Source organism: Nipponia nippon, unplaced genomic scaffold, assembly GCF_047370975.1.
Source record: "Nipponia nippon isolate SJK-2023a ecotype South Korea unplaced genomic scaffold, ASM4737097v1 scaffold_3, whole genome shotgun sequence".
NCBI classification, from domain to species: domain Eukaryota; kingdom Metazoa; phylum Chordata; class Aves; order Pelecaniformes; family Threskiornithidae; genus Nipponia; species Nipponia nippon.
In genome coordinates, this window is record NW_028262347.1 from 65,026,141 (window position 1) to 65,054,074 (window position 27,934).

General features: G+C 39.6%; 1 protein-coding gene across 6 annotated transcripts in view; it reads left to right on the plus strand.

The window, feature by feature from the left end:
* DGKI (diacylglycerol kinase iota) overlaps window positions 1-27,934 on the plus strand; it is a 227,515-nt gene that overhangs the window by 114,231 nt on the left and 85,350 nt on the right. For all 6 annotated transcript variants that reach the window (XM_087765034.1, XM_087765035.1, XM_087765040.1 and 3 more), the window contains 10 exons: window positions 109-191; window positions 1,681-1,741; window positions 5,362-5,475; window positions 6,049-6,186; window positions 7,336-7,414; window positions 11,192-11,247; window positions 12,074-12,136; window positions 12,357-12,430; window positions 13,958-14,069; window positions 16,646-16,845. In XM_087765034.1, the coding sequence (XP_087621160.1) occupies window positions 109-191; window positions 1,681-1,741; window positions 5,362-5,475; window positions 6,049-6,186; window positions 7,336-7,414; window positions 11,192-11,247; window positions 12,074-12,136; window positions 12,357-12,430; window positions 13,958-14,069; window positions 16,646-16,845 (980 nt within the window). The remainder of the gene's footprint in view (window positions 1-108; window positions 192-1,680; window positions 1,742-5,361; window positions 5,476-6,048; window positions 6,187-7,335; window positions 7,415-11,191; window positions 11,248-12,073; window positions 12,137-12,356; window positions 12,431-13,957; window positions 14,070-16,645; window positions 16,846-27,934) is intronic.

A 27,934-nucleotide genomic window follows, 5' to 3' on the forward strand; every position in this document is an offset into this window, starting at 1 on the left:
TCTTTGTAAAGCACAGAAGAAAGAAAAGCAGCCCAAATATAGTGAATATTGAACACTATTATTTCTAATAATCATAAATCTATTCCTTTGATTTTTCTCTTTTCCCAGGGCACCAAGGTTCTCCAAATGTTTATGTGGTATTTGAATCCACGCCAGGTCTTTGATCTCTCTCAGGAAGGGCCACGAGATGCGTAAGTTCTCGAGCCTTCAGTGCTGCAGACCATAATTCTTATCAGGAGATCAGTTAAAGGTCTAGCTTGGATAGATTGGTAGACTGCATATAGGGTTTACGTGTCCAGGTTTGGGGCGGGGGGGGGGGGGGGGGGCTGCAGTGGTGGCTTCAGTGAGAAGAGATCAGGAGCCGCCCCCACGTCAGACAGCTAGTTCCAGACGGCTCCAAGACAGACGCGCTGCAGATCCCACGGTGCCTGACCATTCCCTAGTGGCTGAGCATTGCAATGGGGTGAGGCTGCCTCCAGATTTCCATACATAACAGCAGCATGCAAGTACCTCTGCTTGCTGAGTAGCTAACTCAGCTTCTCTGCGCAATAGTTGTGAGCCTCTGCCAGGGGACGGAGGACCTGTCTTTAAAGCGATGATACTCACTGCTAAGGGTTAAGAGATCATCCTTCTATGGTATTTGAGATAGGTATACTTGCTTTAGTCAACCATCCGTTCAACTCTACTTTCACAGGTTAGGCAGCACAAAAATATAGTAATCGTGTAAAATCAAATATTTACCTGTATAACCACGGTCCAGGTATTTGCTATTCGTACTTCTAGAGCACCCAAGCCTTTTTTTCCTGCTGAGATACCTACACTGCTACTCCCCTCCTGATGTATAGAAGCTTTAAAGTATACATACAGTTTTCAGAACTGTGTAATGGAGTTAAAGGAGGATTAGGTCTTCTGGTCACTCAGCTCTCTACATTATGAATGTACCCCCTCCATTGGGAGATATTTCATTGTGCCTCTCTCTCATGCAACTGAAGGAACAAGTCTTTAATGGGTGCTTTTTTTGGCTCTCCTGTTGGTATCTTAGATCAGATATCCAGAGAAAGAGCTCTCTTAGATGTTATTGCCTTCTGTGGTGTTAAAGAAATACAGTTACCAGCTGAAGCAGCTGTCATGTTCCACATGCCTCAGAAATGGTGGCTCAGCAAATCCTGAGGAGGAATATCAAATTTTGTTTAAAAACCTCAATGTTTATATTTGTTTGCTTTAGGATAAGAGAAAAATGGAAGATTTTTTGTCATCTCCAGAGAGAACATGAGAATCTGGCCTTTCAGATTTAGCATGGGAACATGCGAAATTGATCAAATACTTCTCAGGAGGTGCTGCCTAACCATGGAGGAAGGCCCCATTTCACATCCTGGTGGCCTTGTGCGTGTGTGTGTGTGCGTGAAGATGTGAAGTGAGCCACAGGGCTCAGGTTGGGTTGGGGCCAATGCTGCCTGCAGCTGCCAGGGCTGATGCCTCCTCATTGCTGAGGCTTTCAGTAACAGAGTTTTATTTTTTTCTTTTATTTTTCTGCCTCCACCCACACCCTTAGTAATGAATATTTGAAAACGCAGTAAGCGGCGGTTAAACTGTCACTTGGCAAAAGGCATAAAAAGTGCCTGCATAATTGTTCTGACTTCTTTTTTCCCCCCTTTTTTTCCCTTTCCCTCCCCTGGCCAGGCTGGAGCTGTACAGAAAAGTGCCAAACCTGCGGATCCTGGCCTGCGGCGGGGATGGGACGGTAGGTGGCCGGCGTCTGGCAGCCCTCTGGTCATCACAGAGATTAAATTCCTTGCAGTTGTGGGTTTCCGACCTCGCGATGCCTGCAGAGTCAGATAATGTATATTATGCTTGTGAAATCTACTTTTTTAAAATTTTCTGTGTGGCCTGGCCTGTGTAGTGATGGGGCCAGATCCTAATGTCCAAGGTCCTATCTGCTTTATGCATAAAGATTTCATACAGCTTAAAAAAATAAAGACTAACTTTACTGGCCTCCTCTCACTATTTACACAGATCTGAGGGTCTAGTAGGTTAAGTCAGTGTCTGGAGGCCATTATATCTTAATTTCTGCTCCTTCCCGCTGTTGTCTCCATGATGTCTAAGTACAGTCAAATAGGGTCTCCTCTGTACCTAAAGAAAGTGAGTTTCCCCACTTCCTTTACAAAGCATCTGTAAGGAAGGATATTGCATTGGTCTTACTACTAGCCCGGGATCTGGCAGATCCATGGTCAGTATTTTTCTTTGCTACTGAATTTCTGTATGTTCTTGGATAAGCGAAAAGGGTCAGATCTTTAAAGGATTTAGGCACCTTCAGTTGCAGACAGGCTCTGTGGTTCAGGGCCTGGAGGCCAAAAGTGATAATGGAGGCATTACAACCGCATTACTCTTTCCAGTACTTAGGAATATTGTAAGTCTTGGTCTGTGCCACCAAGTGCTTAAATACAGTTGAAAAACTGACCTTTAATCTGTGAAGATCAGTTCCCCAAGCAGGTACTTGATAACAGTTGTAACCGTAAGTGTAGTAAAGAAAATGCATTACTGGTTGCAAGGTGCAATGGCTTGGCCTTGCATAGATAATATGTAGATATTTTGGGCATGGGGAGGTGGTTTTTTGTGTGTTCTTTTTTTTTCTTTTTGTAGTGAGCTGAACAAACCCTCAGCCCATCTCTACTTGAATTTCTGGGGGAACTTTCTGTTTAGCTTCTGTGCGTTCTTTTAAAATGCCAGCTGTAGGGGTTATTAATACTAGTACTTTCTCTGCAAGAGTGAAAAAAATACGTGATTTGACTACTGCCTTGCTGGTACCTGGGACAATAAGATACTACTGAATTGTGAATATTCCTTGAGAAACCTGCAAGGCATTGCTTTAGCAGGAGACATGGCTGGAAAAAAGAGTTTCAATCTGTTTCTGAAAGTCTTTGCAGCTTCCATCTGAGGAAGCCAATATTTTAATAGGGGAAAAATAAATCTTCATCCTGAAAATATTAAAATAGAAATGAATGCAACTACATTTGAGTCTGACCATCTTTTGTTTTCCCTTTGCTGAGCAGTGCAAGCGACAGGTGGCAGCACCTTCTCATTAGTATGAGCAGCACTCTGCTATTACCTTTGCTGCTGCTCAGTTTGAAGCAAATTAATATCTAGTTATTCCCAAAGCCATTACATCTAGAAATGAAAAATCTGGCTCAAATGGACTTCGTGAATATTCAATGAGACCAGATGTTACCTTGCATTATTGAGGTGAATCAGAACTTATTGTAACTTTTCCATCATCGCTGCTTGCTGTTCCTTTCCAGGGCGTAAGTGGAATGCTTTGCTTTCAAAGCAGTCAGGAGCTTTCTGTTTACAGGGAAATGATAGTCTTTGTCATCCTGGATTGTAAAACTAATGTGCAAGGTTTAGAAATGACCTCAAGTTAAATAGTAATGTTGTACTGCTAAATTAGTAATTTGAAGTGTCTGTTTATCAGTTAAAAACATTTAGAAAAGTGGTAGGTATTGTAATGCTACCTGCACCAGTGGGAGGCTGAGGCACAGATGTATGGATTAAGTCAGTGGCAATGACAAAGGGCTAATGACAGAAGACTCTTAAAGAAGTCCTGGCCCTAGTGAAGTTATTGGGAGTCTTTATTCTGTCTCCTGTTATCAATACTGAAGGATAGATTTTTGACAGGTATAGGATTACTTATCTCTGAAAATCTCTTAAGGACTGTACTTAGTCCTACTGTGTGCCTATGATAGACCTAAGTACCTTTGGTGACATCCAAGTTCATGAGAGTTGTAAGTGATTCAGATGACTGTTGTCAGACAATGAGTTCTAATGCAGGTTCACATCCCGGATGAATGCTTTAATAGTTGTAATTGGTTATGATAAATAACTGTCTGATAAATGCTATTTATACTTAATTAAATTTCTTCAAGAGACTTGGAGAAAGAAATACCCCAGAATACCAAATAGAGTGGTGGTTGCTGTATCTACCAGGCCACCCCCACTTCAGTCCTTCAGATTGCAACGGTGGTTCCCAATGCCCATGTTATGCTGGGTACCTTTTGTGAAGCTCCAGTTTCATCCCAGTTTGGTGTAAGAACCTATTTGAAATCATAGTAGTGGGGAGTTGGGGATTTTTCCTCCCTCCATAGTGGGGTGAAAAAAAATCATGTCCAGCTGCAGCTGATTTCAGTTTTACGTCTTGTTTAAAAGCTCACATTTCCAATACAGACTGCATCTTTGAACATTAGCATCAGGGAAAAAAAATCAATTTTTATCTTATGGTTTTGTTTTTTCTTAATTCTTTATTTAGAAATGCAGCACAGGTCCTTTCACAGATTTTAATTTTTTTTTTTTTTTTTGGTAAAGGTGAGAAATAGTTTAAGAAATAGTCCTATTTTCTTGTAGCAACAATTTAATTCATAAAAAGTTACAGAATATTTTCAGCAACTCTTCTTTACCTCCTTGGAAATTTCCATTTAATGAAAACAAAATATTTTACAGTAATTTGTTCCTTCTGCCTCAATTTCTATTTAAAAGTATTATGTAGTCTAGAATAGGGACAGGAGAGAGAAACAGCTGTCTAAAATAACCAATAGTTTATGACACAAAAGAGCCAGATTCACTGGAACCCAAAGTCTTCAACCCTGAGCATTAGAGTTTGTCTTACATTCTAGTCTTCTATTTATGTATACATATGTGTGTATAACTAGACTATATATATTTTATGCTTTGCACTGAGTGAAATAATTCAGCACTAAAGTCTCTAAGGTCTGGGGAATGGGAGACCTGTGGGCAAGTCGACGCTTGACTTCATCTGGACCCTCTGTTCCAGTTCCAGGACATGCTCTGAGATACCATGCTGTTTTAAAGTGTCTCTCATCTTCTTTCAGGACAGTTGTCAAAGGTTTAGTTTCTTTTAGCATGAGGGCACTTAAAAAAACTTATCTTGATTCATTCATATTTATTCTTCACTCATTTTTACATACAGTATTTTTCAGAGCAATAGTTAGGCAGCCTTAGCCAGGTGTAATTCTATGTGTTTTCATTTCCTGCTTAAAGAACAGCAATTTATGTGCTCCTTTTCCTCAGTAACTCTGTGTGCTGTTGAAGACAGCCAGTGTTTACATCCCACTGCTTCTGCTTGCACAGGAGCTTCAGGAAAACTGCTGTACCTGTTCTCTGAAAGGCGAAACCTCAGAAGAGGCAGCTGTAGAGTTAAATCCTCATTTTTCCTTCTCCCTTTTGTTTTACTTGATCTCTGTAAAGGGGAAACTATCAAATTATCAAATCGAAATATGTCTTTTTCCTTTTTTTTTTCCCATCCATTTTAATCTTCCTGACTAAGTGTTCTCTGCATTTCCTGTTTTATAGGTGGGCTGGATCCTCTCCATCCTCGATGAGCTGCAACTCAGCCCCCCACCTCCTGTGGCTGTCCTTCCGCTTGGCACTGGGAATGACCTTGCCCGCACCCTCAACTGGGGTGGGGTAAGCACTGACTGGGGTACCCTCACGTGCAGGCTCTCAACTTGCTGGTCTGATTTAGTTGTATAGTAGGGTGAAACTTCACTTCGGCTAAAACAGGCAGGGCTGTGTCCAAGGTCTGCTTCAGTTAGGCACAATGGTTTGGTTCAGTTTCCAGTCAAGGATCTTGAATTATTAACAATGTAGTTGTTGTAATAGAAGTGTACACAGATGTATCTGTCTGGTATTTTAGGCCAAGTAATGAGAAGGATATGCAGGCTTCTAATTTAAGCATAGTTTAAACTTTATTTCTCTCTGTTTATCCTTGACTACACCACTGGAGTTTCTCCAGGCAAGGCAAATACACTTTGAGTTCCTCTCCTCTCTTACTTTGCCTGCCCAAGACTTGTGTACCACAGCAATAGCTTGTTACAGTGGCTGAACATAGCGAAATTTAGCAATATTTTAGAGGTGTTCTTAGGAACACTTGATCCGGCCTCTATGAAAGGAGGGAAGTTTGCCAGGTAATTGGTGAGTGACTTGCTTTGCTTTCACTATCCATGGCTGATACTCTGCTGACACTCTCTCTGCTGTCAGGGTTACACAGATGAGCCAGTGTCCAAGATCCTGTGCCATGTAGAAGATGGGACCATTGTCCAGCTGGACCGATGGAATCTCCAGGTTGAGCGCAACCCTGATTTGCCACAGGATGAGCTGGAGGATGGGGCACGTAAGGTTAGAGCTTTCTTTTTCTGAGGGAGACTGTAGGATGCTTAAGAGCATCTTTGGGTTACACCATGAGATGCATTAATGGAGAAGCTCTAAAACTTTTTAATTCTCCAGTTGCATCGCTTCCTTTTGCTCTTTTCAATGCTTCCAGAGGTGTGTGAAACGTAATACATACCAGCCATTTATTTGTTGTTTGTAAGTCTCAGACATTGAGCATTTATCTGAAGAACGAAGTCCTAGCAAAAATCCCTGGCATCTTATCTGAAAGGTCATTGTTTTGTTTTTTTTTCTCTAGTTAACCTGGGGTGGCAGGAGAAGCAACCTTGTGACCACCATACATTCCTAAATTAGAGATATAAAATTAAGAACAGGATGTAGAATTTTATTCCTTTGGACTTTGCTAATGGATACCAACGGTTCCCTACTTCACAGGAAGGAGTAGTGTATTTTTGTATCTAACTTCTTTGTGTGTGGGTCTCCATATGATCTTGATAGTTGAAGAATGGGAAGATCTTTGTGAGGGAATCATGTTTATAGCAATATGTCATTTGGACTGGAGATGTTGAAAGTGTTACAGAAAAAAAATTGTGAACCATTTTCCTCTTCTCAGTTATAATTTCCAGCTTATTGGATGCTACTGTTCTCTCTCCACAGCCCCACTGGGCGTGTGTAATGAAGAAGAGGCCAGATGTGTACTCTGCTTCATGCATCCTCAGTAGAATTAGGGCTTCTTGTCTGGGACTTGCATTGCTCCTCGTTATATATGAAGCGGGAAGAACACGGCTTGAGTTTCATTCGCCATGCCGAGCTTGAAGTGCCAGCAATTAGGAAAACCTTCATATTGACATGTTAAGTGGAGCAGCATTATGGGAAATCTCAATGACAACATAAGGAATACTTTGTGTTTACAAAGATACATATATGATCATAAACATTGTAGATGTGTTTGTGTTCTTTAGGCTTTTGTATCTGATCATCTTCCACAAGCTATTACTAACCTTCAGAGCAACCTTCTGCATGCATTTCCCTAATATGTTCCACTTCCTTTTTCTTAGGTTTTCATGAGATGCCAGATTTAAAGTAGTTAATTCCTGGTCTGTCACGGAATGCTTAATTCATGGGTTTTTTACATGTCTTTTTATTATCCAATTACAGCTTCCACTCAGTGTCTTCAATAATTACTTCAGCCTTGGATTTGATGCACATGTTACACTGGAGTTCCACGAATCTAGAGGTAATAGGAACTTTTTATTTCCTTAGCCTTGGGAATGGGTAGTTATTTTATGAATTACAAATGGAGTTGGATTTAACATCTTATAATTCGGAAGGAAAGCTGGAACATAAAAACCCAAGATACAGACACAATTAGGAAGGAAGTGATTGTATCATGTGAGTTTCCAAGGGACTTCATAATTTAAAAATGAAAAAAGTACAAGGAAAAATGGCATTCACTGGAGGAAAAGGGCTAAAAGGGGAGCTTTTCAAAGTTTTTGGTCTTTTAAAGGAGATACCAAGTACAGATACAAAGGAAGTTTATGCTGATGCAGAAGTGTCAGGATAAGAGCAGAAAGAAAAACAAATGTAAGTTAAGTGTCAGTTTTCCCTCCAGTGTGGAGGTGGAGGGAAGAGAAAAGCTGTGAGGCTGTAGAAGTAGCAGGGTAGCAGGCAGATAATTGTGTTCTCAAACTGAACAGCTGTTACCTGTGGATGAGTATAGCATAATATCATTGGACTTGGTACAGACCTAGAGTGTCTCTATGCAAGTGAAAGGTTTAATGAAGTCCACAAAACTGTCAGGAATTTGAGCTGTTGTAGCATCTCATTTGTCCCCTTGCTGGTGGCAGTTATACCACCCCATACAGATCCAAATGTGGCTTAACAGGCGAGCTTTGGACTGATGTGAACTGCTCTATTTATATGGTTTAGGCAAGCATGCTTGTGGAAACAAACCTCGTTCAATTGTCTGTGTTCAGCTTTTGGTCATTTCAGCCTCATATGCAGGTATTTTTTTTTCTGAATGACAGCCTCCCTTATCTTCACTTTCATACTATCAGAGTGTCATTTCAAGATGAAAAGATAGCACTCTAATGCCATGCTAAATAAAGAGCAGGATACATGATGGAATGAGCTAATGCATATTTAATAATGTTTAAGACTGCTTCAAGCTTTAGGAATAATAATGAGAGGCCACAAAAGGGCACAGAAATGAAGCTATGACAGCTGTATGCATTTTTTGATGAATGCAGATCACTATGCATTACTAATGTGACTGTGAATATACTGTAGAGATGAAATGCGTGGCTACTTTCTCACTTAATGGAGGCATTACTTAATAATGAAGTAATGGAGCCCCATAAAGAATGGATGTTATTCCAGAGATGCCAGTGTTTTAAAAATTTACATGGGTGAAAAAAAACTTGGCAGACCAAGCTGTGTGTCTGTGAGTGGGTATGTGTGGCCAGGAGAGCTTTTCATAGCAGAAGAGTTTGCTCTTACAAGTCATCACTGCTGGTGTCTTCCTTACCCTCTCAAATGCTAAAATATACAAATGAGTTCTATGTGTTTTAGGAAAGAAAAGCTTGTAGCGTTGGAGGTGTTGCTGGTGTGTGGGTTTTATTGTGTTTCATGTGGAATTAAGCAGTGCAAAACAGATTCTCATCTCATTTACAATTGCTGACAATCCAGAGAAACTCTTAGCAAAACTTTAGCAAAACTTAAAGCACTTTCATGGCTGTTGCACTTGGTCCATTAAGACAAGTGGTTGTACGCAATTGCTTGTGTGGAGCTATTGTAATCACATATAGTATTAAAACAAACACCATACCCATCTACTCTTCCCCTTCCTCCCCCCTCGCCTCCAAACCAAAATAAATCAGATATTGATTTGAACTCTCAGCCTATCAGGGCATTTTATGCAATAGAGATTGGTCAACTGTTATATTTAGAATAAGCAGTGATTGCAATGTTTCAGAGGAACCTGTACGTGAATGTGGCCTTTTCCATGGCAACCTCTACACTTTTCTTGTGATTAATCAGATTGATCTTTGAGGGTTGGCTCCAAGCCTAATGTATTTAGCTCTGCTTCTTCAGGAAGCGTTCTGGGTAGCAACTCTTTCTGGAGTCGCAGTTTCCTCCCTTGTTATCCTTATGCTTTGGTGGATCAAGGGAGATGCAATTTACTTTATCCCTGTTGACACGCTGTCTGCTCCGTCAGCTCTCCAGGACTGTTCGTTTACAGGACACTCCCCCCCCACGCACACGTGTGTGCGGACACACACACACTTTCCTTTTCCTATTCCATTGATGCCTTGAGAAGGGTGAGGATGGAGTGAGCCTTGAATATGCAGTCAGTGATTTACTTCTACAATCGAAATTGCGCTCTACTCAACTTTAGGCTCTATTCTACATCGCAGTCCTCTGTCCCTACCCATACTCATCTGCTATGTCAGAGGTAGGAGCAGTTCAATATGTTGATGAAGGTCCCTGACCTCAGAAAGGCTCCTTTCCTGATTAGCCAGTTCCAAACTGGGGCTTTGGTTCGAGTCAGTATTTGTAGTAGAATCCACATAAAAGCCAGTGCCCTGGTGGCTGCTGCCTGGCACCATGGGGTATAACAACATCAGGGAATGTGTAGCACGGGCACTGAGCCTTCAGGAGCCTCCTGGTTCTTAGCGTGGGATGCTGAGACTTTCTGTAAAGAGCTGTGAGCTCAGTAAGTGAGATGAGATTTACTTATGCAGTTAAATTAATCATTTTAAGAAGAGGTGGCCCTGACTGCATTCCAGGCTCACCTGCAACACAACAAATGGATGATAACAGTAGCTGGGCAAACAATCAAACAAGAAATGCAGAGTATGTAGCTCACTCTCACAAAATGGAGCCTTATATTGTGAGATGTAGTGACTTCAATGGGAACTAGAAACATTGTTTCAAGTGGTCATTTGAGTAGAAGTAATTTGGAAGTGTTGACACCAGTGTGATGCTTTAGTCAGAAGAACTATCTTGATACTTGGATGTTTTCACTAGAGGTTTACTGAGCAAGGATAGGTGGTTGGTACTACCACTGAATACAGTGTCAGAAGGGCTGCTTCTGAAATCTCTGGATGCTACAAGCTAGGAAAGCAGTTCTCAGGGAGGCATGACAATGACCTGTATTCTGGGGAGCATGCCTTATACTGGGAGATTAAAGGAGCTCCATTTAGCTTATCAGAAAGAAGGTTAAGAGGCGATTTAATCACTGCCTGTAAGTATTTACTCAAGGAGAAGATATCTGATAGTTGGGGGCTCTTTAATCTGACAGAGAAGTATAATAAGATTTAGTGGTTGGCAGTTGAAGTCTGAAAAGTTCAAGATAGGAACCCCCTCCACATTTATTTTAACAGTGAGAATAATTAACCATTAGATGTGCATTACTACTGACCATTAAAATTCTCCATCACTTAGAGTCTAATCAAAATGAGACAACTTTCAAAATAGGTTTTAGAGCAACCGCTTATTTTTTTGCTGCAGGAATATTTGGGTAGAGATGTCTTCCTCAGTACCTCTTTGTAACACGTCAAAATTTTAAGTGTCTGTTTCATCTTGTAATTTACTAATGCTTTACTCCTGCTTCAAAGCGTGGGTTAGTGTTTCATGGATTTCTAATAATTCTTAGTGGTCTGTTCTGCGTTGGTAGAAATAAAAGTATCACAAATGGTACTGAGGGGTCATAAAATGAATAGTCTGAGAGGCGCTAAATTAACTGATTGTATTCTTGTTACCTCTTTGCTCATGTTTCCATCTATTTTCACTCTACAGGAAAGGGGAAGAATTCAATATCAATGTTTGAAATCTGATAGCAGATGATGGCACAGATGGGGGACTCTCACACAGGAAAATTATATTTATGTTAATATTTTCACTGTGTGGTGTGTGCTAAAAGCACTATAGTACTAGCAGGGAAAGTGAAGGTACAATGGAGTCTACTTGTTTTATTAGGGTGTTCATATTTTTCCTTTTTATCCTTTCACAGAAGCAAATCCAGAGAAATTCAACAGCCGATTTAGAAATAAAATGTTTTATGCAGGGGTGAGTTGTGATTCATCTTACAGAATGATGCTAAGTTGTTTTAATGTTTTCTTAAGTACCTTCCCCCTCACTTTCTCACATCAGGAGCTCATGCCAGTTCAATTTGCCTGCTGCAATTTAAAGTGTACATGTACTGTTTCTGGCAATGCTGCACACATGTGTCTGTTGAAAAGTGCCTCAAGCACTGTTATTTTAAGGTGCTTAGCAGGTGAGAGAAATGCTACTCCTGTGGACATAGTACTGGTCATGTCTTGCTCCCCCTGCTCCTGGCTCATAAGCTTCTCAATGAACTGCTCTGCTTCTTTCAGGGTTTGGGCAGCACATTGATATTGACTTTTCTAAAGAAATTCTGCAAGTGTTATCCTGTATCTTTATAGCTTTGAGGAGTACTCTTGGATGTAGGGTCATGGGCAGTGGAAGGCAGAGATTAGCTATTTGGAGTGATTCATGTTCATATGTGAATACACAAATAAAATTATCCACTTCTGCACTCAGGAGGCACATGGGCAATGTTTTAGTCTAAAATACAGTTATTAAGAGAGACACATTAATTTGATAATGCGTGACATATAATGACTTTCTGGATGATGATTCCCACTGTACCCATGTGCCTTAACCATGGAAAAAAATATGTGAGCAAGAATTTGCATTTAAATCCTTGGGTGCCCAAAGACCTTCTTTGGTTGAACTTTCAAAAGTATCATCATTTAAAAAAAATTAAAAAATCATGTCTCCTGAGAGCAAGGAAGAATAGGTTTGACAAAAGGATGGCATTTTGGTAATTAATTGTCACTGATGACAATTCCTGCACTTATTTCTGTTGCAGGCAGCCTTTACAGACTTTCTGCAAAGAAGCTCAAGAGATTTATCGAAGCATGTTAAAGTTGTGGTAAGTATAAGAAATTGTGTCATGGTGTTGTGGGAAGAGGGAGGAATGGAGAGAGAGTGAGGTGAGAGTTTAATGGCTCTGTTACTTTTCAGTTTTGAGCATGACATTTGCAACACATTCCAAGGAAAATCTTGGGAAAGTTGTTACAAAGCAGCAACACTTCTCTTGTCTGTGGCTCCATTCAGCAATTTCTCTGTGCTCTGTCACTTTGGCTTTGTAGTGTGATGGTACAGACCTGACTCCAAAGATCCAGGAGCTGAAGTTCCAGTGTATAGTGTTTTTAAACATACCCAGGTAAGCTGAACACAGATGCTTGGAGTTATAAAAGAAAAAAAAAAAACCCTACAGGTTGTCCTAGATTGGGTGGATGTGCAGGAAGAGTATTGCCACTGTGTTGCCTTCTTGAGAGATAGGTGCTTATAATACTGTTAATTAGCAATACAGAATGGGATCCGAGTTCAGGGTGCAGCTAAACAATCCTTTAAAAAGTTGAATATCCTGATACAGAGAGAGTAGAAATGATTAACAAACATGCTTTCAAAAGTTGTGCACCTAACCTGCAAACAAGGTAGTAAAGACACAGACAGGTGCCTGGTCTTTTGCTTAATTAGAAGCAGTGTGAGAAATAAGGTGGGGGGGTGTGAGAAAAATGGCGGCGGGGGGGTAAGCGGGAAGGATCAATATTTTTCTGGTAAAGGAACACAAAACTATTGAAAGAACTGCTTTTTTGTTAATGTTAGAAAGTGTCCCAAATAGAAATATAGCTGTATTCTTAAAAATTGTCTATCTTTTGCTCTCTAGAGCAGTAGTCTCCAAACTGTTTTTGATTGTGCATCCCTATCGGTAACAAAATTTTTGAGCACCACCCCAATATATGTATATTTATTTATAAATTATATACATGTACTATGATATTAATATATTACATACATTACAAAACATATACAAAAATAGAAATTAAGAAAGGATGCGATAAAGGTGAAACAAACACTTTTTTAATGGGTTTTTTCTTATTTGCTAAAAGTACAAACAATATTTTCTTCACACACCCTAATTGTCTTGTCAGTTGTGGATTTTTCTTGCACACTCCCTGTGGTACATGCACCCCACTTTGGAGACCACTGATTTAGACAACCTACCACTTTGCTCCGCACGCAATCCCAAGCACTTGATCTTTTGAGTCCTGCATTGTCCTTGCTCCAAGCTTCTACTTGATGTCACCTCTCCAAAGTTCCCCTTCTGTCACTCTTAGATCACTTTCCTATCATTAAAGAATGGATGTAAAAGATAGATGCCACAGCTGCATCTGTTCCTGCTTCTTATTTCTCCCTGCCTCCTCAAGCTATGAAACGTTTTGCATTCCTTATGCTCTTATAGCTTCTGAGCCAGCAGGGAGAGTGGAAATGGAGCTCCAAGGCCGGAGTTGTTGCTGCAGCCCCAATGCCTGCCTAGTAGAGGGGCTAAGCAGATTTCTGGCTCAACAGCTCATCTGCAGAAAGCAAAGAAAGTGGGGAGAACAAAGTGCTGCTGCTCTGTTATCTATTTCCTGGTGTTTCCCCATTTTCCTCTTACAAAGGAACCTGCTAAAGATTATGATGGATACATTTATGGATGGTGTACCAGCTTGGAAACAAGAGACAGGTTTTCCCTTTTGTCCAGTCTATGCCAGCATAACTTTTAATTGTCCCTGAATTGAATCCTGGAATGGATATCTGGATACTTCTGGAGGGCAGCAGAACAGGCTAATAGTCAGGCTACTAGTCAGGACCCATCAAGGCAAACTGCTTTCTCAAAGCTTGCTTTCCAAACCTCTTTTTGCAGGTATTGTGCTGGCACAATGCCCTGGGGAAACCCTGGAGATCACAGAGACTTTGAGCCTCAGCGCCATGATGATGGCTACATTGAAGTCATTGGGTTCACCATGGCCTCACTGGTGAGTATATTGCAGGTGCTACCAGACTTGGTGAATTCTGTTGGCCGTGTTACAGAGTGCAAAGTTGACCTCGTTACTGAAGAACCACCATGATTCCACATATTCAGTCAGCTAAGGCCAAAACATGCTCTGCTACTAGGTTTTAAATAAGGGGGACAAATTGTAGTTTTCTCATAAAAGAAGTGTCATTTAATAATAAAAATTTACTCTTTGCCAAATATGACTAATTTGCATGTGCAGTGCTCCCAAGTTAAATGGCAAGATTATTCCAGTAAAAACAGGATGCATGCATGTTTTTACTGTGGGAATGTTCTACAGTCAAATAATTACTGCTGTTTCTTTTTAGCTTTTGTATATTTCGATCTATGACATAGAAGTTCAAATTTTTTTGTAAAACTGGCTACTGGAAACAATTATGAAATTATATAAAATTATATGCCCATACAGTTTCCATATGCCCACTAAATATGTTGTGAAAATTTAGTAATAGCTGTGGAAAACTTAGTAATATATCTGGCACAAATGTTGTCTCTCTTTTTGTTCTGCTAGGGAAAGAAAATTCAACCAACAATTTTAATTTGGCAGTGCTCTTTCTGTCAACGCTGTCCTTAAAGTAAACTAAAGCTGAGTTACTATAAAAGCAATCTCACTGTAAATACCCTAGTGTCCTACTATCATAGTGGTTAAACACGGTAACAGTCTCTTCAGAGGATGATTAAATGCAGTCAGAGAGTTGGTAGTTATCCCTGTGCTAATCGACCTAAGGCACTGCAGCTTGGATTTAGTGTGGCCAACAGAAGGCACATATCAGGGCTTCCTGGCAGGTTTGTTTAGGTCGTGCTTAAGTCCATACTCTTAGGCCTTTGTTGCTGCTGTGTCTTGTGTGGATTAGATTAGAGCTAACATGGATAAGCCTGTTTTCACTAAACTCACACACTTATTTGTTGTATGACCTGCCCTCAGTGCATATCACATTCAGTGAATACCCATGATAATGGTGTTTGCTTCCTCAAAGAGAAATTCAGACAAATCTAATCTTCAAAATAAACAAAAGTAAAAGGTTGCCTTGATCAGCAATAATTTCTTTAGAAAGTCTGGGTTAAGGATTCTTTTCTGGTCTCTTTTTTTTTTTTTTAATGGATCTAGTGAGTTAGGGAAATAACCTAGAAGTAAGCAGAATTCTGTTTGTTAGCCTAGTAGATCTTGTGGAATGACCATTTGTGACTTCACCCCTGCACATTTTAGGGTATGTTTCTGAATACGCTGTCAAAAGTCTATTTAGCATGTACTAACTGGCAATTTTTAGCTGGAATCTTTTCTGGGTTTGCCACTAATGTGTCTCTAGCCACTCGTGGTAGCTAGAGTGATCTCAAAGCTGCCACCAGTTTCAGTTGGGACTGAATTTAAGTAGTTAGGGCCCTTGGAGCATTTGTTTCTCTTTAAAGGAAGCCTAGTTAAGAACTGAGGGTCTACAAGTCTATCTTGGTTGTGATGCTGAGGAACCATTGTAACCCTAGACTGCTGATATAATCCTAACTCCCTCTGTATGTCTCCCGGATGTGCTTGGTCATACCCAAGAAGGTCTGTGAGACGAAGAAAGAGAAGTACTTTATAAGAAGTGTTATTATGAATATGACTGACCATATTATCAGTTGGTCCATAATATTAAGTGCACAGAGCAGGGTTAAGGTCTTGACTTGTGTTTAAGCTGCTTTCTGTTAGTAGTGCATTAATATAGGACTTTTTTCTGCATCTGGTAGATGAGAGTTAATAGTCACACTACAAAATAAAAAAAAATACATTTCTGCCCAAACATGTCTGCTTAGAACTTGAAGGATCTGCTCATTGCCCTCCTTGTTTCATTTCTTTGAAATGAATTCTTGAACATGATATTTAATTGGTTTTAGCAAGGTCCTTCTGCTTGCTCTTTTCAGACTGTCTCGTCTCGAGGTTGAGTTGCTGTGTAAACTTTGGTAATACGGATTTTAGATTTATCTAATTTCCATTAAGGACTGTATTCTGTTCAGGAAGGAGAAATCATTTTTGTCTCACAGATGTACCCAGTTAGGGTGGTTGTTTTAAAGAGCAAATAATTAGTAGCATTACTGTTAGTGTAAAAACAAACCAACCAAAACAAATTGAAAACTTTAAGAATAAACACAGGCATTCATTTGTGCATGCACGTGTGAGTATACATATTTGTATGTGTGTGTAATATGCTTGACGTATACCAAGGCAATGAGACATACAATGCATACAGTTAAGATATCTGTTTGTTGCCCACCATGTTTCCTTGTGAAATTTTAAGTCCTGCTTTGCAATTTTGGAGTGAAAATACATTCATTGTGACTTGTTAGAATGCCTTTACACATGGAACGCTGTGTAATGGACGCTGTCAGCAAAGCCACATTTTGGATTTAACTGCCTCAACTATCTGTTCTGAGGTGTCTTTTCTTTGTCTTTCCTGTTTGTTTTTGGGGTCTTTTTGTTGCTTGTGGGTTGTTTTGTTTTGTGTGCTTTTTGGTTTGTGCTTCTTTTTGTTGTTTGTTTTCTTTGCTTTTTTTTTTCCCCTCCAGGCTGCTCTCCAGGTGGGTGGTCATGGAGAGAGGTTGCATCAGTGCCGTGAGGTGACACTTTTAACATACAAGTCTATTCCCATGCAAGTGGACGGTGAACCTTGTCGATTGGCTCCCTCACTCATTCGAATCTCCTTAAGGAACCAAGCCAACATGGTGCAGAAGAGCAAGAGGAGAACATCCATGCCTTTGCTGAATGAGTGAGTTGGATATGTGCATGTCCTAACGGCAGGAGGCCCATTTGGGGCAGCATATTCAGTCATGGATTTTGCATGTACTGGACTTGCAGCGCATTTTAAAAAAAAAAAAAGAAAATAAAAAAAAATTCACACCTTCTGAACTCCCTTTCCATCATATTGTAAATACTTACCTGATTTTCTTTTATCTTCTGGGTTACCCTCTGTCTTGCTTTTAGAAAAGTGCTGTATCTTTCATTTATTTAGAGGTTTGTGCAGGCTCAGCAGTGTGCCTCTTGGCTTCTGACAGTTCTGCATATGTATGCCATTTGCCTTTGAAGTTATTTTGATTCATTTTCTCAACTTTATTGATTTGCTTTTTAAGCTGGATTGGAGATCCTGTAACAAATTGCCGTAATCAAGAATTACTCAGGACATCTTGTAGTCTCTGTTGTGGGAGCATGCTGCCTGGGACTGTTTATGGAGAAGGACCTGGAGGTCCAGTAAGGGCTATTTCCACTTTGTAGGGAATCCTGCTCCAGTATGAAAACCCAAATGAGAAATGAGTAGTCTAAAGATGAATAGAGAAAAGCTGAGATAACTGGAAACCAGGAACATGTGAAGGAGAGAAGACAGGACTAACATTCCTTTTCATAATTAAACCTTATTTTTAAGCACTGCAGAGATATTTTAACACCAAAAAAAATTTTAAATTTTCATCTGTGAAAATGCCTGTCCAATAAAATAATTTAGATTATTTCGTAGAGCTGATTGTTGTACTTCTCATAGAGAAGGCCTTCATCACTGCTAAAGTGAGTGACATGGTAGGTGCTTTTGCTGTTTTTCATCAGGTATTCTTAAAGTAAAGCAAACCAGTCTGTCCCCTCTACAAAGATACTGAGCTAAAGGCCTAAAGTTATTGAGGATCCACATCTCATTCAAACATCTATGCACTGAGGATTTCATTTTTCGGGGGAGGTGGGTAGGGGATTTTGCTGTTGCAGCTGTAATGGTGACACAAGGTTTATGAAGAGATGTAATATCTTTCATTAGACTAACTCCTATAACTTGAAAAAACAGACAAGGTTTCAGGCACACCTTTTCTCTTCAGGTATCTTAAAGGTTGTCTGTGTCTTTCAACTGTATCATCTACTGGAAGATATTGCTTCACTTCAAACTTTGACTCCAGTCCTTTAGAGCTTCTTGGCATCCTCTGGTTGTCAATCTGTTCATGTAATCAAAGCCTCCCTGGTTACTTTGAACATCTTACTGTTCAAATTTAGCACTCTGTGTTCTCTTACTGAGACTAATGCTTTAAACTTCAGTAGAAGCCCATATCTGTAATGTGCAATTCCTATTTGCCTGGAAAATACATAAGGTATACTCATCTCTCTTGAGTCGTGAAGAATAGCAGACTCTTGCCTGTGGGCAATGCCCAATTTCATCCAACCACAACTCAATTGTTTGTGAAAGCTAGAATCGAGCAGAGAGCAATCCTGGGACATGTTTTTTTCTACACTGAGGGAGGCTAATCAAATTTAAAATGAAAATTCCTAGTATTTTGATCTGATAATTAGCATGGTTAGGCTTGAATTTTGAGATCTGAATTTAAACTGTGGTAGGGAAATACAGATTCATAATATATGCCAGTTGTCAAGAGGATCTTGTTTGTGGTTTAGCTTGATTTCAGTGTGCTATGGTAGACTACATTGCTATCAATCCTTTGATTTGGCTGAGATATTTGCCTGCAGACCTATGTCTTGGGAAAATACAAATGATCTGTCAGGGACTCTAGTCTCAGCCTCACATATCAGAAATGGTGTGTGTATATCTTTATATCTACATTGACACCTATATATCTGTGTGTGTACGTACTTTGCTCTCAAGTATTGAAGGGGAATGAGAGAGAGGAGTTGAATCTCCTGGAGTGATAAAAAGTAAATGGCATATTAAAGGTTAAACTCTAGGAAGCAGTTAGCATTATTAAGAAGTTCATTCAATAAGATGCTGATTTGCAGTATTTCACAAGAGAGAAAATTTTCAATTAAATGTGTTTATCTACAGTTCTTAACTTGATATCTGGAATATATCTCCCTATTCCATTGAAATCTCCCAGAAAGCCTTATATTTGATTGAACACGATAGATTGTTCTCTTACAACTGTCATCTGAATATTAGATGTGTGAGATAAGTAAGTAGGTCTGGAGCTATCCCACTAATTGTTAGATAGCTGTTCTTAAGCTCCTTCCCAGGAAAGTAATTAATAAATTGTCTCACATCACCGTAATGCAGAGTTGTATTATTGTCGGCTTCGATATTATTGCTAGATAAGGGTAGCAGTAGGAATGTTTTTTTGAGTTTTAGCTAGTCCAGTGTCATAAGTAGAGAAAGACTTAATTTGAAGAAGTCTTACACTGTGTTTCTGTTTTCTTACTCTGTTCTCCTTTGTTCTGGAGAGTGGGTTTAGAGGATAGTGAGTTTGTTGCTTGCCTTGTGGATGCACTTGAGTTTCCAGGGAATAATACAATTTTAAAATTGAAGAGCCCATGTGTAATGTAGTTGAGTGAGAAGAACAGAGATTTCATGCTTCTCTCACTTGGGAGTGGAAGAGCTTTAGAAACATGACTCTTTTCTGAATGTAAGAGTCGCCCATCTCCCTGATTGCAGCTGTTCTCCTTCAAAACCTGTAGATGCTCTGAGAGGACACTTGTATATGAGAAAAAGGGATCTGACCTTGTTTGACCTGTTTTTCCCTACATTTTCCCACTGTTGTGCTTCTAGCACAGAAACTGCCTCATGTGGTTCTACACAGACCTTCAAGGTTGAAACTCCTATATGTTGAGAGTCCTTGTTTTATTTGTTACTGAATAGTTTGCCTTTTTCAAGGTGTGGGAAAAAATTCAGCAGCACTTTTGACAGTGTAAAACTTCCTAGTCTTTTAAAAAAAAAAAAAAAAATTGGCCATGGAATCAAACTAAGGAATAAAAATCTGGTAGTTCTGTGGGGCTACTTAAACTGAAGGAGCCTCCCTTCCCTGTTGACAGCAGCAGTGCAAAAAGCTTCATTCAAGCTATTAGGGAACAAGTAAATATAATGTGCTGCATTTTGTCATAGCTGGGTGAATTACTGGCAATTAATATTTTATTCAGTTATTTCATCTTTCACTGCTGAATTGCCTACAAACAAATTTCTTAGTATATTAATTGTCCCAAACTATTCATGGCCTATTTGCTGCAACTAGTGATCTTTCTTCTTACTGTTCATCAAGCATTCATTTTTTTAATATTTTCTTTTGGAAAGTTAAGCAATTTTGATGTGACATACAGGTTATCTTAGTACTCTGGAGTAGGTGAGGATGACCTGTTTATGGTTTGTACTCTTCTGATAACTTTAAAATTTTGAGTTGAAGCATAGTGCAGTAAAGTCATTACTTGGTGAATACAGTTACAGTGCTTCTAATTTGTTTCTAATGGAGGCAGTCCAAACATAAAAGGCAGGCATAATCTCTTCCTCATCCTACAATGCATTGCTTTACAATGGAGATAACAATTCAATAAAGTGTTTCAAGCCAGAAGCAACTTTTTAGGTGCAAGGAATAGACAGGATAAGGTGATACTGTTCATACTTGGTTACGGATTGAAGCGAGGCAGATAGTGGGGCTGAGGGGAAAAAAAATGTGGGTTTCTTTTCTTCTCATATGTCTTTTCTGTTTGTACCAGCAAAAGCAAATTTTTGCTACAGCCAGATCAGCAAACTCAGTTTTTCTGCAAGAGAGTGAATTAGGTTCTTATTTGGTTCTTATTTTGTTTCCCTTAAAAGACTTGCTGGCTAAGTTCTCATTCCTGTTCTCCACTATTGATCATGGTAACATGTGAAAGAGACAACGTATAGCTTGGTTTTCCGTGATCAAGCCAAGAATGTGGTTCTTGTGAGCTATAAGCAAAATGCGTGTGGAATAAGAAGAGAAGCTGTGGTTCAATTTTCCAGGAGTCATTTTCTGATTAGAAACTACAGTTCAGTATGCTGCTCAGTAAGTTTCAGTTAATGATCACTTTCTGAACCTCAAAAGATGGTATTTTTCTTTCAGTGGCTTTTAGTTTGGGTTGAGGAAGAATGTCCTGTATGATGGAAGAGAATGAAGAGGGAAGAGCTTATAGAAAAAACCATATTCCATACACTTTAGAGAAACAAAGGGACCATCTGAGTATAAACACTAAAAGAGAGTCAATCTTGGGAGTCACTATATGTAAAATGCATGTTTCCCTAAGGTACATGAAAGAAGAATGGAGACAGCAATTTGTCATTGTGGATACAAAATCTCCAGTAAGGGTATTTTTTTTTCTCTTAAACGTTAACTAAAGTTGGCCAACCTTTGGAGAGAATTCCATCCATTCAGATCTTGGCTTTGATGTTTGTTTGCATTTCTGGACCTGCTTCCAAAGTCTGCTGCCTTGAAATTTTTTAGTGCCTGTGGAACAAATCCTGGGTGTCCTCGCCTTCCTTGTATAGCCGTGTGCCTAGCTTGTCACTGGTCCTCCTCACTCATGTCTTTAGAAAGCTCCTTTGTGCCATGTAGCAGTGTTTTTCTCCATTTGCATGTCTTCTGTTGCTCTTGGCTTCCTAGTGTGAACTTGGAGCTCTGCATGTCTCTTCATTCAACTTTTATGTGACACATTCCTTTTGTTTCTGTTTAAATGTTGTATGTCTTTCTCTTTCTTTCTTCTCTTCCACTCTTTCTCTCTTTCTCTCTCTCCCTCTCCTCCCACCTTTTTCCTTGTCTGTCTACACCGTGTGCTGCCTTTCTCCTGGCCACTCATTTCCTGCTGCCTATAGTATCCATAAAGTGCAGTCTGCTGACCTGAGGAGAGTCTCAGCTCCCCCTGATTCCTTCACTGTGTGAGTATCTGGCTTTTTTCTGCTTTCAAAGTTCCATAGTTTTTTTGCTGTTACCCTGTGTGTCTTTCAACCACAAGACGGGGCAATAAAATCCAGTGACAAATGGGAAGTGGGACCTCAGGTGACAGCGTGGCAGGCATAGGGCGGCAGCCTCACCAGCAAAGGCACAGTTCCACAGTACCTGAGTAACATGAGCAGGGCATGTCTGGTGATGGTGACCAGGTTCAGCCAAGAGTCCAGCTTGCCAGACAAATCCATAGCAACAGGCAGGTCTGAAATTAAGCACCAGGCACTATCCCTGGAAACAGATGAGAGCTTTCCATCCTTTGGTTTTAATCAAAAACATACTGTGAACAAACTCAGCCATAAGCCATATCTCCAGATACAACTGATCAAAACAGGGAAGTAGTGCCCCAGAGGAGTGGTGTGACATTGGCTGCAGTTGCATTGAAGATGGAGTCTTCTTTAAAATGTGGTGAACTGGCACTTAAAAACGCTCATACCATTGTACCATTGTATGTTGGTATCTTCTAATTCATCCTGTTTATGAAAACATGCCGTATTATGAAAACCACCCCAAATGAACCCCCTCCCTTTCCCAACCCCAACAAAAAACCAAACCCCAACTTAATATGTCAACTCAGGCAGTGTAGTTTGTCTTCAGAAATGCTTTTTTACTATTCAGTCAAAAAAGACATGTTTTGCTTTGTGTTGACATCCCTTTTGTCTTCTTGCCTTGCCACTCTTATGATGGACATCTTTTCAAACAAGTTAGGACTATCAAAGAAATGAATTTGAAATACACATTGGAAAATAAAAAATTTCAGAGCTATAAATCCAGGCATTCGCAGAGCAGAAGCTTGATTCCAAGAATGATTCTTACTCTATCATGGAAGAAAGTCAATGGTATGTGCTAAAAGAAAACCCACCAACACTTCTCTGTTCTAAAGACTGAGCATGTGCAATAGATGGCATATAAAATGTTTAACAAACCAAGAGTTATTTGGGAAAACTGATTGAATAATTTCAAGAGCAAATTTCAGCTTTGTAGAAAAGGACCTGGGGGTTCTGGTGGACACCCAGCTGCCCATGAGCCAGCAATGTGCACTTGTGGCAAAGGCGGCTAACAGTATCCTGGGCTGCATTAGGAGTGTTGCCAGCAGGTCGAGGGGGGTGATCCTTACTCTCTGCTAAGCACTGGCAAGGCGACACCTGGAGTGCTGTGTGCAGTTCTGGGCTCCCCAGTACAAGAGAGATGTGGAGCTACTGGAGAGAGTCCAGGGAAGGGTGATGAAGATTACTAAGCAGCATTCCTCCTATGGGGAAAGGCTGACAGAGCTAGGTCTGTTTAGCCTGGTGAAGAGAAGGCCCAGGTGTGACTTCATCAATGTTTATAGGTATCTCAAAGAAGGGTCTAAAGAAGACAGAACCAGGCTCCTTTCCACAGTGCACAGTGACAGGACAAGAGGCAATGGGCACAAACTGAAACATAGGAGGTTCTCTCTGAATATCAAGAAAAATGTTTTTATTGTAGGGATGACTGAGCACTGGCACAGGTTGCCCAGGGAGGTTGTGGAGTCTCCGTCCGTGGAGATAATCAAAAGCTGCCTGGACAGCCTGGGCAGCCTGCTCTAGGTGGCTCCTGCTTGCACAGGGGGGTTGGAGATGATGACCTCCAGAGGTCCCTTCCAATCTTAACCATTCTGTGATTCTGTGAAATTTCAGAAAGCTTCAAGTTCCTCATTGTTATTTTGCAAACAAGGAAAGATTTCCAATTCAGTATGCCTTATCCCTGGATCATATTTGCTGTACTTTGCGGAGGAACAGAAAGTAATACAAATAACTTGTCTCACTGATTCAGTGTCTAAGCCAGCCTCTAGAAAAAAGTTGAGATAAGCTTACACAGAACACTAAGTAAGCTGTGGGTCTGGGAGCATGGGTATTGTTTCCAAGTTGAGGGATATCCCTTGGAAAATTACCTCCAAGTTTTGATACCGTTCATTTGAATGTCTCATTTGATATCAGCTGTCAGGATAAGGCAGGGAGAGAGAGAGACTCATGAGCCCCAAAGTAATTTGTAAGATATTCTGTATCTTAAAATTTGTAAAAATAGATTAAACATGCTGCTGCACTGTGGCTGCCAATTAATGTGTCTGGCAAATTAAAATAAGAACCCATGAGGTATTAGGGAAATGTGATTTGGATTGTGATGGCTTTGAGATTCAAATGTTCCTGTTTTTGTGGAACAACATAGAAAGAGCCTGACTTCCAGTTAGTACTGAACAGCAGGGCAGATTCTGCCGAGACCTGGTGATGGATACAGCCTGTCTTAGATAAATTTCAGGTTTTCTGCAGCAGGATATGCCTGGGAATTTGGGGCAGCCAAAATTATTAGGCACATATGGTCTTTGTTGCAGAGACAGTAGAACTGTAGTGTGATCCATTTAAAATGTTTATACGGGGTGTGTAAGTAAATACAAATGTTGTATTTTTAATTGAGGCTCTTTTAAAAGGAAGGTGAAGACTTGCATTTTCCAGCTGGATGTTCAGCTGAGATGAGAATGATGTACATGTGAGAGTACATTTGCGTTGTGTGGTTGATGCAAAGGAGTTCTGGGAAAAAAATTACAATTTGAAAAATAAAACATAATTGACTTAGTTCTTACTGTCCTTTTACAAGTGAAATAAGCACTGTGGATATGCTGTGATTTTTTTTTTTTTTTAATTACAAAATCTGCATAAATGAAAACAAAGTATCACCTTATTGGTAAATAGTTTATACTCTTTTACAGAGTTTACAGAGTAGTGATTGCAGCAAGGTATGCATATAAAACCTGTGTGAATAGCAAAGGAGTAATAGGAAATAAATTTTTGCTTTTGGAAATCCAAATGCCAAGCAGAATCAGCTTTGTGGGTTAGGTTGAATATGGGTGTTGTCTATAGGACAAGAGTCAAATAAAGAATAGTAGGCGACAAGGCATAAGGGAGAAAATGTTAGAGTGAGCTATTGTCCAAATGCATGGTTAAGGTTGAAAATGCTTATATATATCTTCTCCCTTTTCTCCGTTAGATGAATTATAGGGAATTGAGTCTTATCTTTTCCTTGTCAGTTTTTCCTGTATAGCATGTGGGCTTCTGTTTAGTGGGATAATTACTATCAGAGAATCCACTGTGCTTGGAAGTGTAAAGTGCGAGAGAACTACAGCTAGCATGGTGAAGGAGAAAGAAAATGAAGACCAGGAGTCTACCTGGTGCTTCGGCACGTGTTTAAATGTATGTGTGGGTCTAGCCTTTATACAGCAAAATGCTCAAGCCTTGCTGAATCAAGTGTGAGGTAAGAAAGTGCAAAAGGGTTTAGTACAGTTGGGTTAACATGGCTTATCTGGGATAATACTCATCAAACGGAAGAAAAAACATGTGGTGGAGTTTATATTTTTAGGAGTATTTTTTTAGGTAAAGAGCTTAGCAAGAGCTTTGCCTTAAAATAGCAGTGGACTTTTGTGAAGCACTGAAATTTGTGCATCAGAAGAGGCTGGATGATTCTGCTCTGTTGTGGCAATTCTTATGTTTTAAGTAGATAAATGCTGTGAAAAACACTTATTTTTAATGTATCATTTCCAAGCTCTGCCAGTGAGATCTCAAAAGTAAGGTTAATTTCTTTTTCTCCTCTGGTTGCTGTTTTCCTTTTTCCAATTGTTCTAAACACTGGAACATTTAATTAATTTTGCGTGTTTATTTCTTCTCTAGGAGATAGGTAATACATTAATCTGTCACTGCAAACATGCCCCAGAGTAGTGTGATTTTTTTTTTTTTTCTAAAGTTTATTTTTTGCAAGGGAGGGGCAGTAGAAGATTTCCTTTTCTGTTTACTGAATCATATTAAAATCTGTATGTGTGTAGGCTGGTGTGGGCTGTGTTCTGAAAGATCTATCAGAAATTTATCGCTGGATTCTATTATTTTTTCCTTTTTCTATGCAGACAGAAAGCATAAGAAATGGTTCACGCGGTTCATAAATAATTGATATATTAGGGCATGTGTAATTTAAAAGTCTGTCTTCCCAGTTGAATCAACCCGGTGGCATGGCAGAAGTGTTATCAGGGTGCTGCTGTGCAGGAGTGCCAAGGGCAGGACCCCAGCTCACTCTGCCCGTTTTCTTTCCTGGGTGACTTGAGGCAGAGGCACGTTTCTTAGGAAAACCAGCTGTGCTCCAAGTGAGTTGGCTGGCATCCTCTTGCCTGTTGCTGGATGATTAATAGGGGTGAGAGGAGGAAGTCACAGCTTCATCAAAAGCCAAGTGTGTTCTCTTGGTGAATGGAAGTAGATCAGGTTCTGCTGGTAATCTCAGAATAGGTACATGTGGCTTTGCTTCTGTGGGTTTGAACAAGTGGTGGAATGAAAGGGATTTTAAAAAAATAGGCCCTTCTCATTCTTTCCTGTCAAAGCACTGTGTTTTTAGGTTTTGGTGGGGATTTTTTCTTCTTTTTTTTTTTTTTTGGTGGTGGGGGAGGTGGTGGTGGTGATGGTAACACTTTTAGAATCCCCAAAATGCTGTAGTTCAGGCATAGGGGAGAAACAAATGCATACCTTTTCTTTAGTAAGAAACTTAGAGCAGTGGGGTGTGTGGTGTTAAAAATTACTTCACCTTATAAACAGCTTATCTAGCATGATGTTGACTTTCTAAGACCTATTCCTGTAAAAAGAGTGGTTCTGATTCTGATGTGTAACCTGGTGTACCATGGGATGGATGTATTCTCACAGATGGGTAGACTCAAAACCCATAAATATTAAATTAACTATTTATGTAATGAATGTCTACAAGTTTTAAAAATTTCCAGAAAGCATGCCCTTTTCTTTACAACAGGAATTATTCAATAGCTAGGTGATCTTCTGTATTCTTGTGGAAAAGTCAAATGCTATTTGTCTGGTAGAAAGTAATACAATTTCCTTGTACTGTTCAGCCATTTTGCAGCTAAAAAAGGAAAGAAAATAATTCTCTGTTACTGAAATTACATATTTTTTTTATGTGAGTGGAATAATTTTGAGAGGACCTCATAACATCTCTGTAGAATCTTTTGTAGTTTGTTCCAACTAAATAGTGTGCATAGCTTTTCTGCAAGGCTCATTTGGATTATTATTTAATAATGCCCTGAATGTGCACTTCTGGTCCATGCTAATCAAAAGTCCATCAGGTAAAATTCAATATGGTAAACTAGCCTATCTATGCTCCTGATTTGAGAAGACTGATATTTAGTTTTGTGTTTAAATGAAACCGTTATAGCTAATCAACATAAATGAACAGAATGTTTCAGTTGACCTGAATCTGTATTTATGGTCCCATGGGGCATATGACCTTTAAGATGTAATTCTGTGGATTGGTGTGTTTGGGGAATGAGTTTCTTAATTAGGTTCTTTTGGAGTTAATGGAATTCATTCATCTGTACTTTAAATTACTTTTCATTAACTATATAATATACCATTTTGAAGAACAATAGGTATAAGAAATGTAAATATTTTAGGTTGAATTGCAGTGCAGCAACACCCTGTGTGTCCCCCCCCAAGTTTATTTATAAATTGTCTACTGCTGTATATGGAAAGTTTTTTTCCTTTCCTTACAGTTGAGCAAGTTGTTTTATACAGTCTTTAGAAACATCCATTTCTATTAATACCATACTAATGTTTGCTTTCAGTGACATTCATCACCCTATTATTAGCTTTTACATGGACATGCTTATGTACTTAAGCTTTGTGGTTTCTGAATACACTGAGTTTGTCTGAACAAGACAAATTGTGCAATTCGTATAATAATATGGATTAGTATTTGTGAAGACTACAGAAGTATTGATGGTGGAAGTGTTTTCCTCAGCTGCATTAAATAGAGCTCTGTATGGAGCTCATGAGTTCTGTGGGTAAACAAGTTAATTAGTTGGATGATGAGGACATATGTATAGGTGTATATATGCACATACATATGCATATATATGTGAGTTATGAATGTATTGCCTTTGACTGGACTTAGCTAAGTATATAAAATCTCTACCCTGTAGAAATGACCTCTTAGCATTCGTATTTCTGATAATAGTTTATTTTCTACAGGAAGCTGCTGTTTCCAAGGTTACATTTTTATGACTAAGATAGCTAAACTTCTCAAATGGGCAAAATGGCAAGTCCTGTTTCTCTCCAGTTGTATGTTTTAGCACACACAGCTTGCTTATGTAGT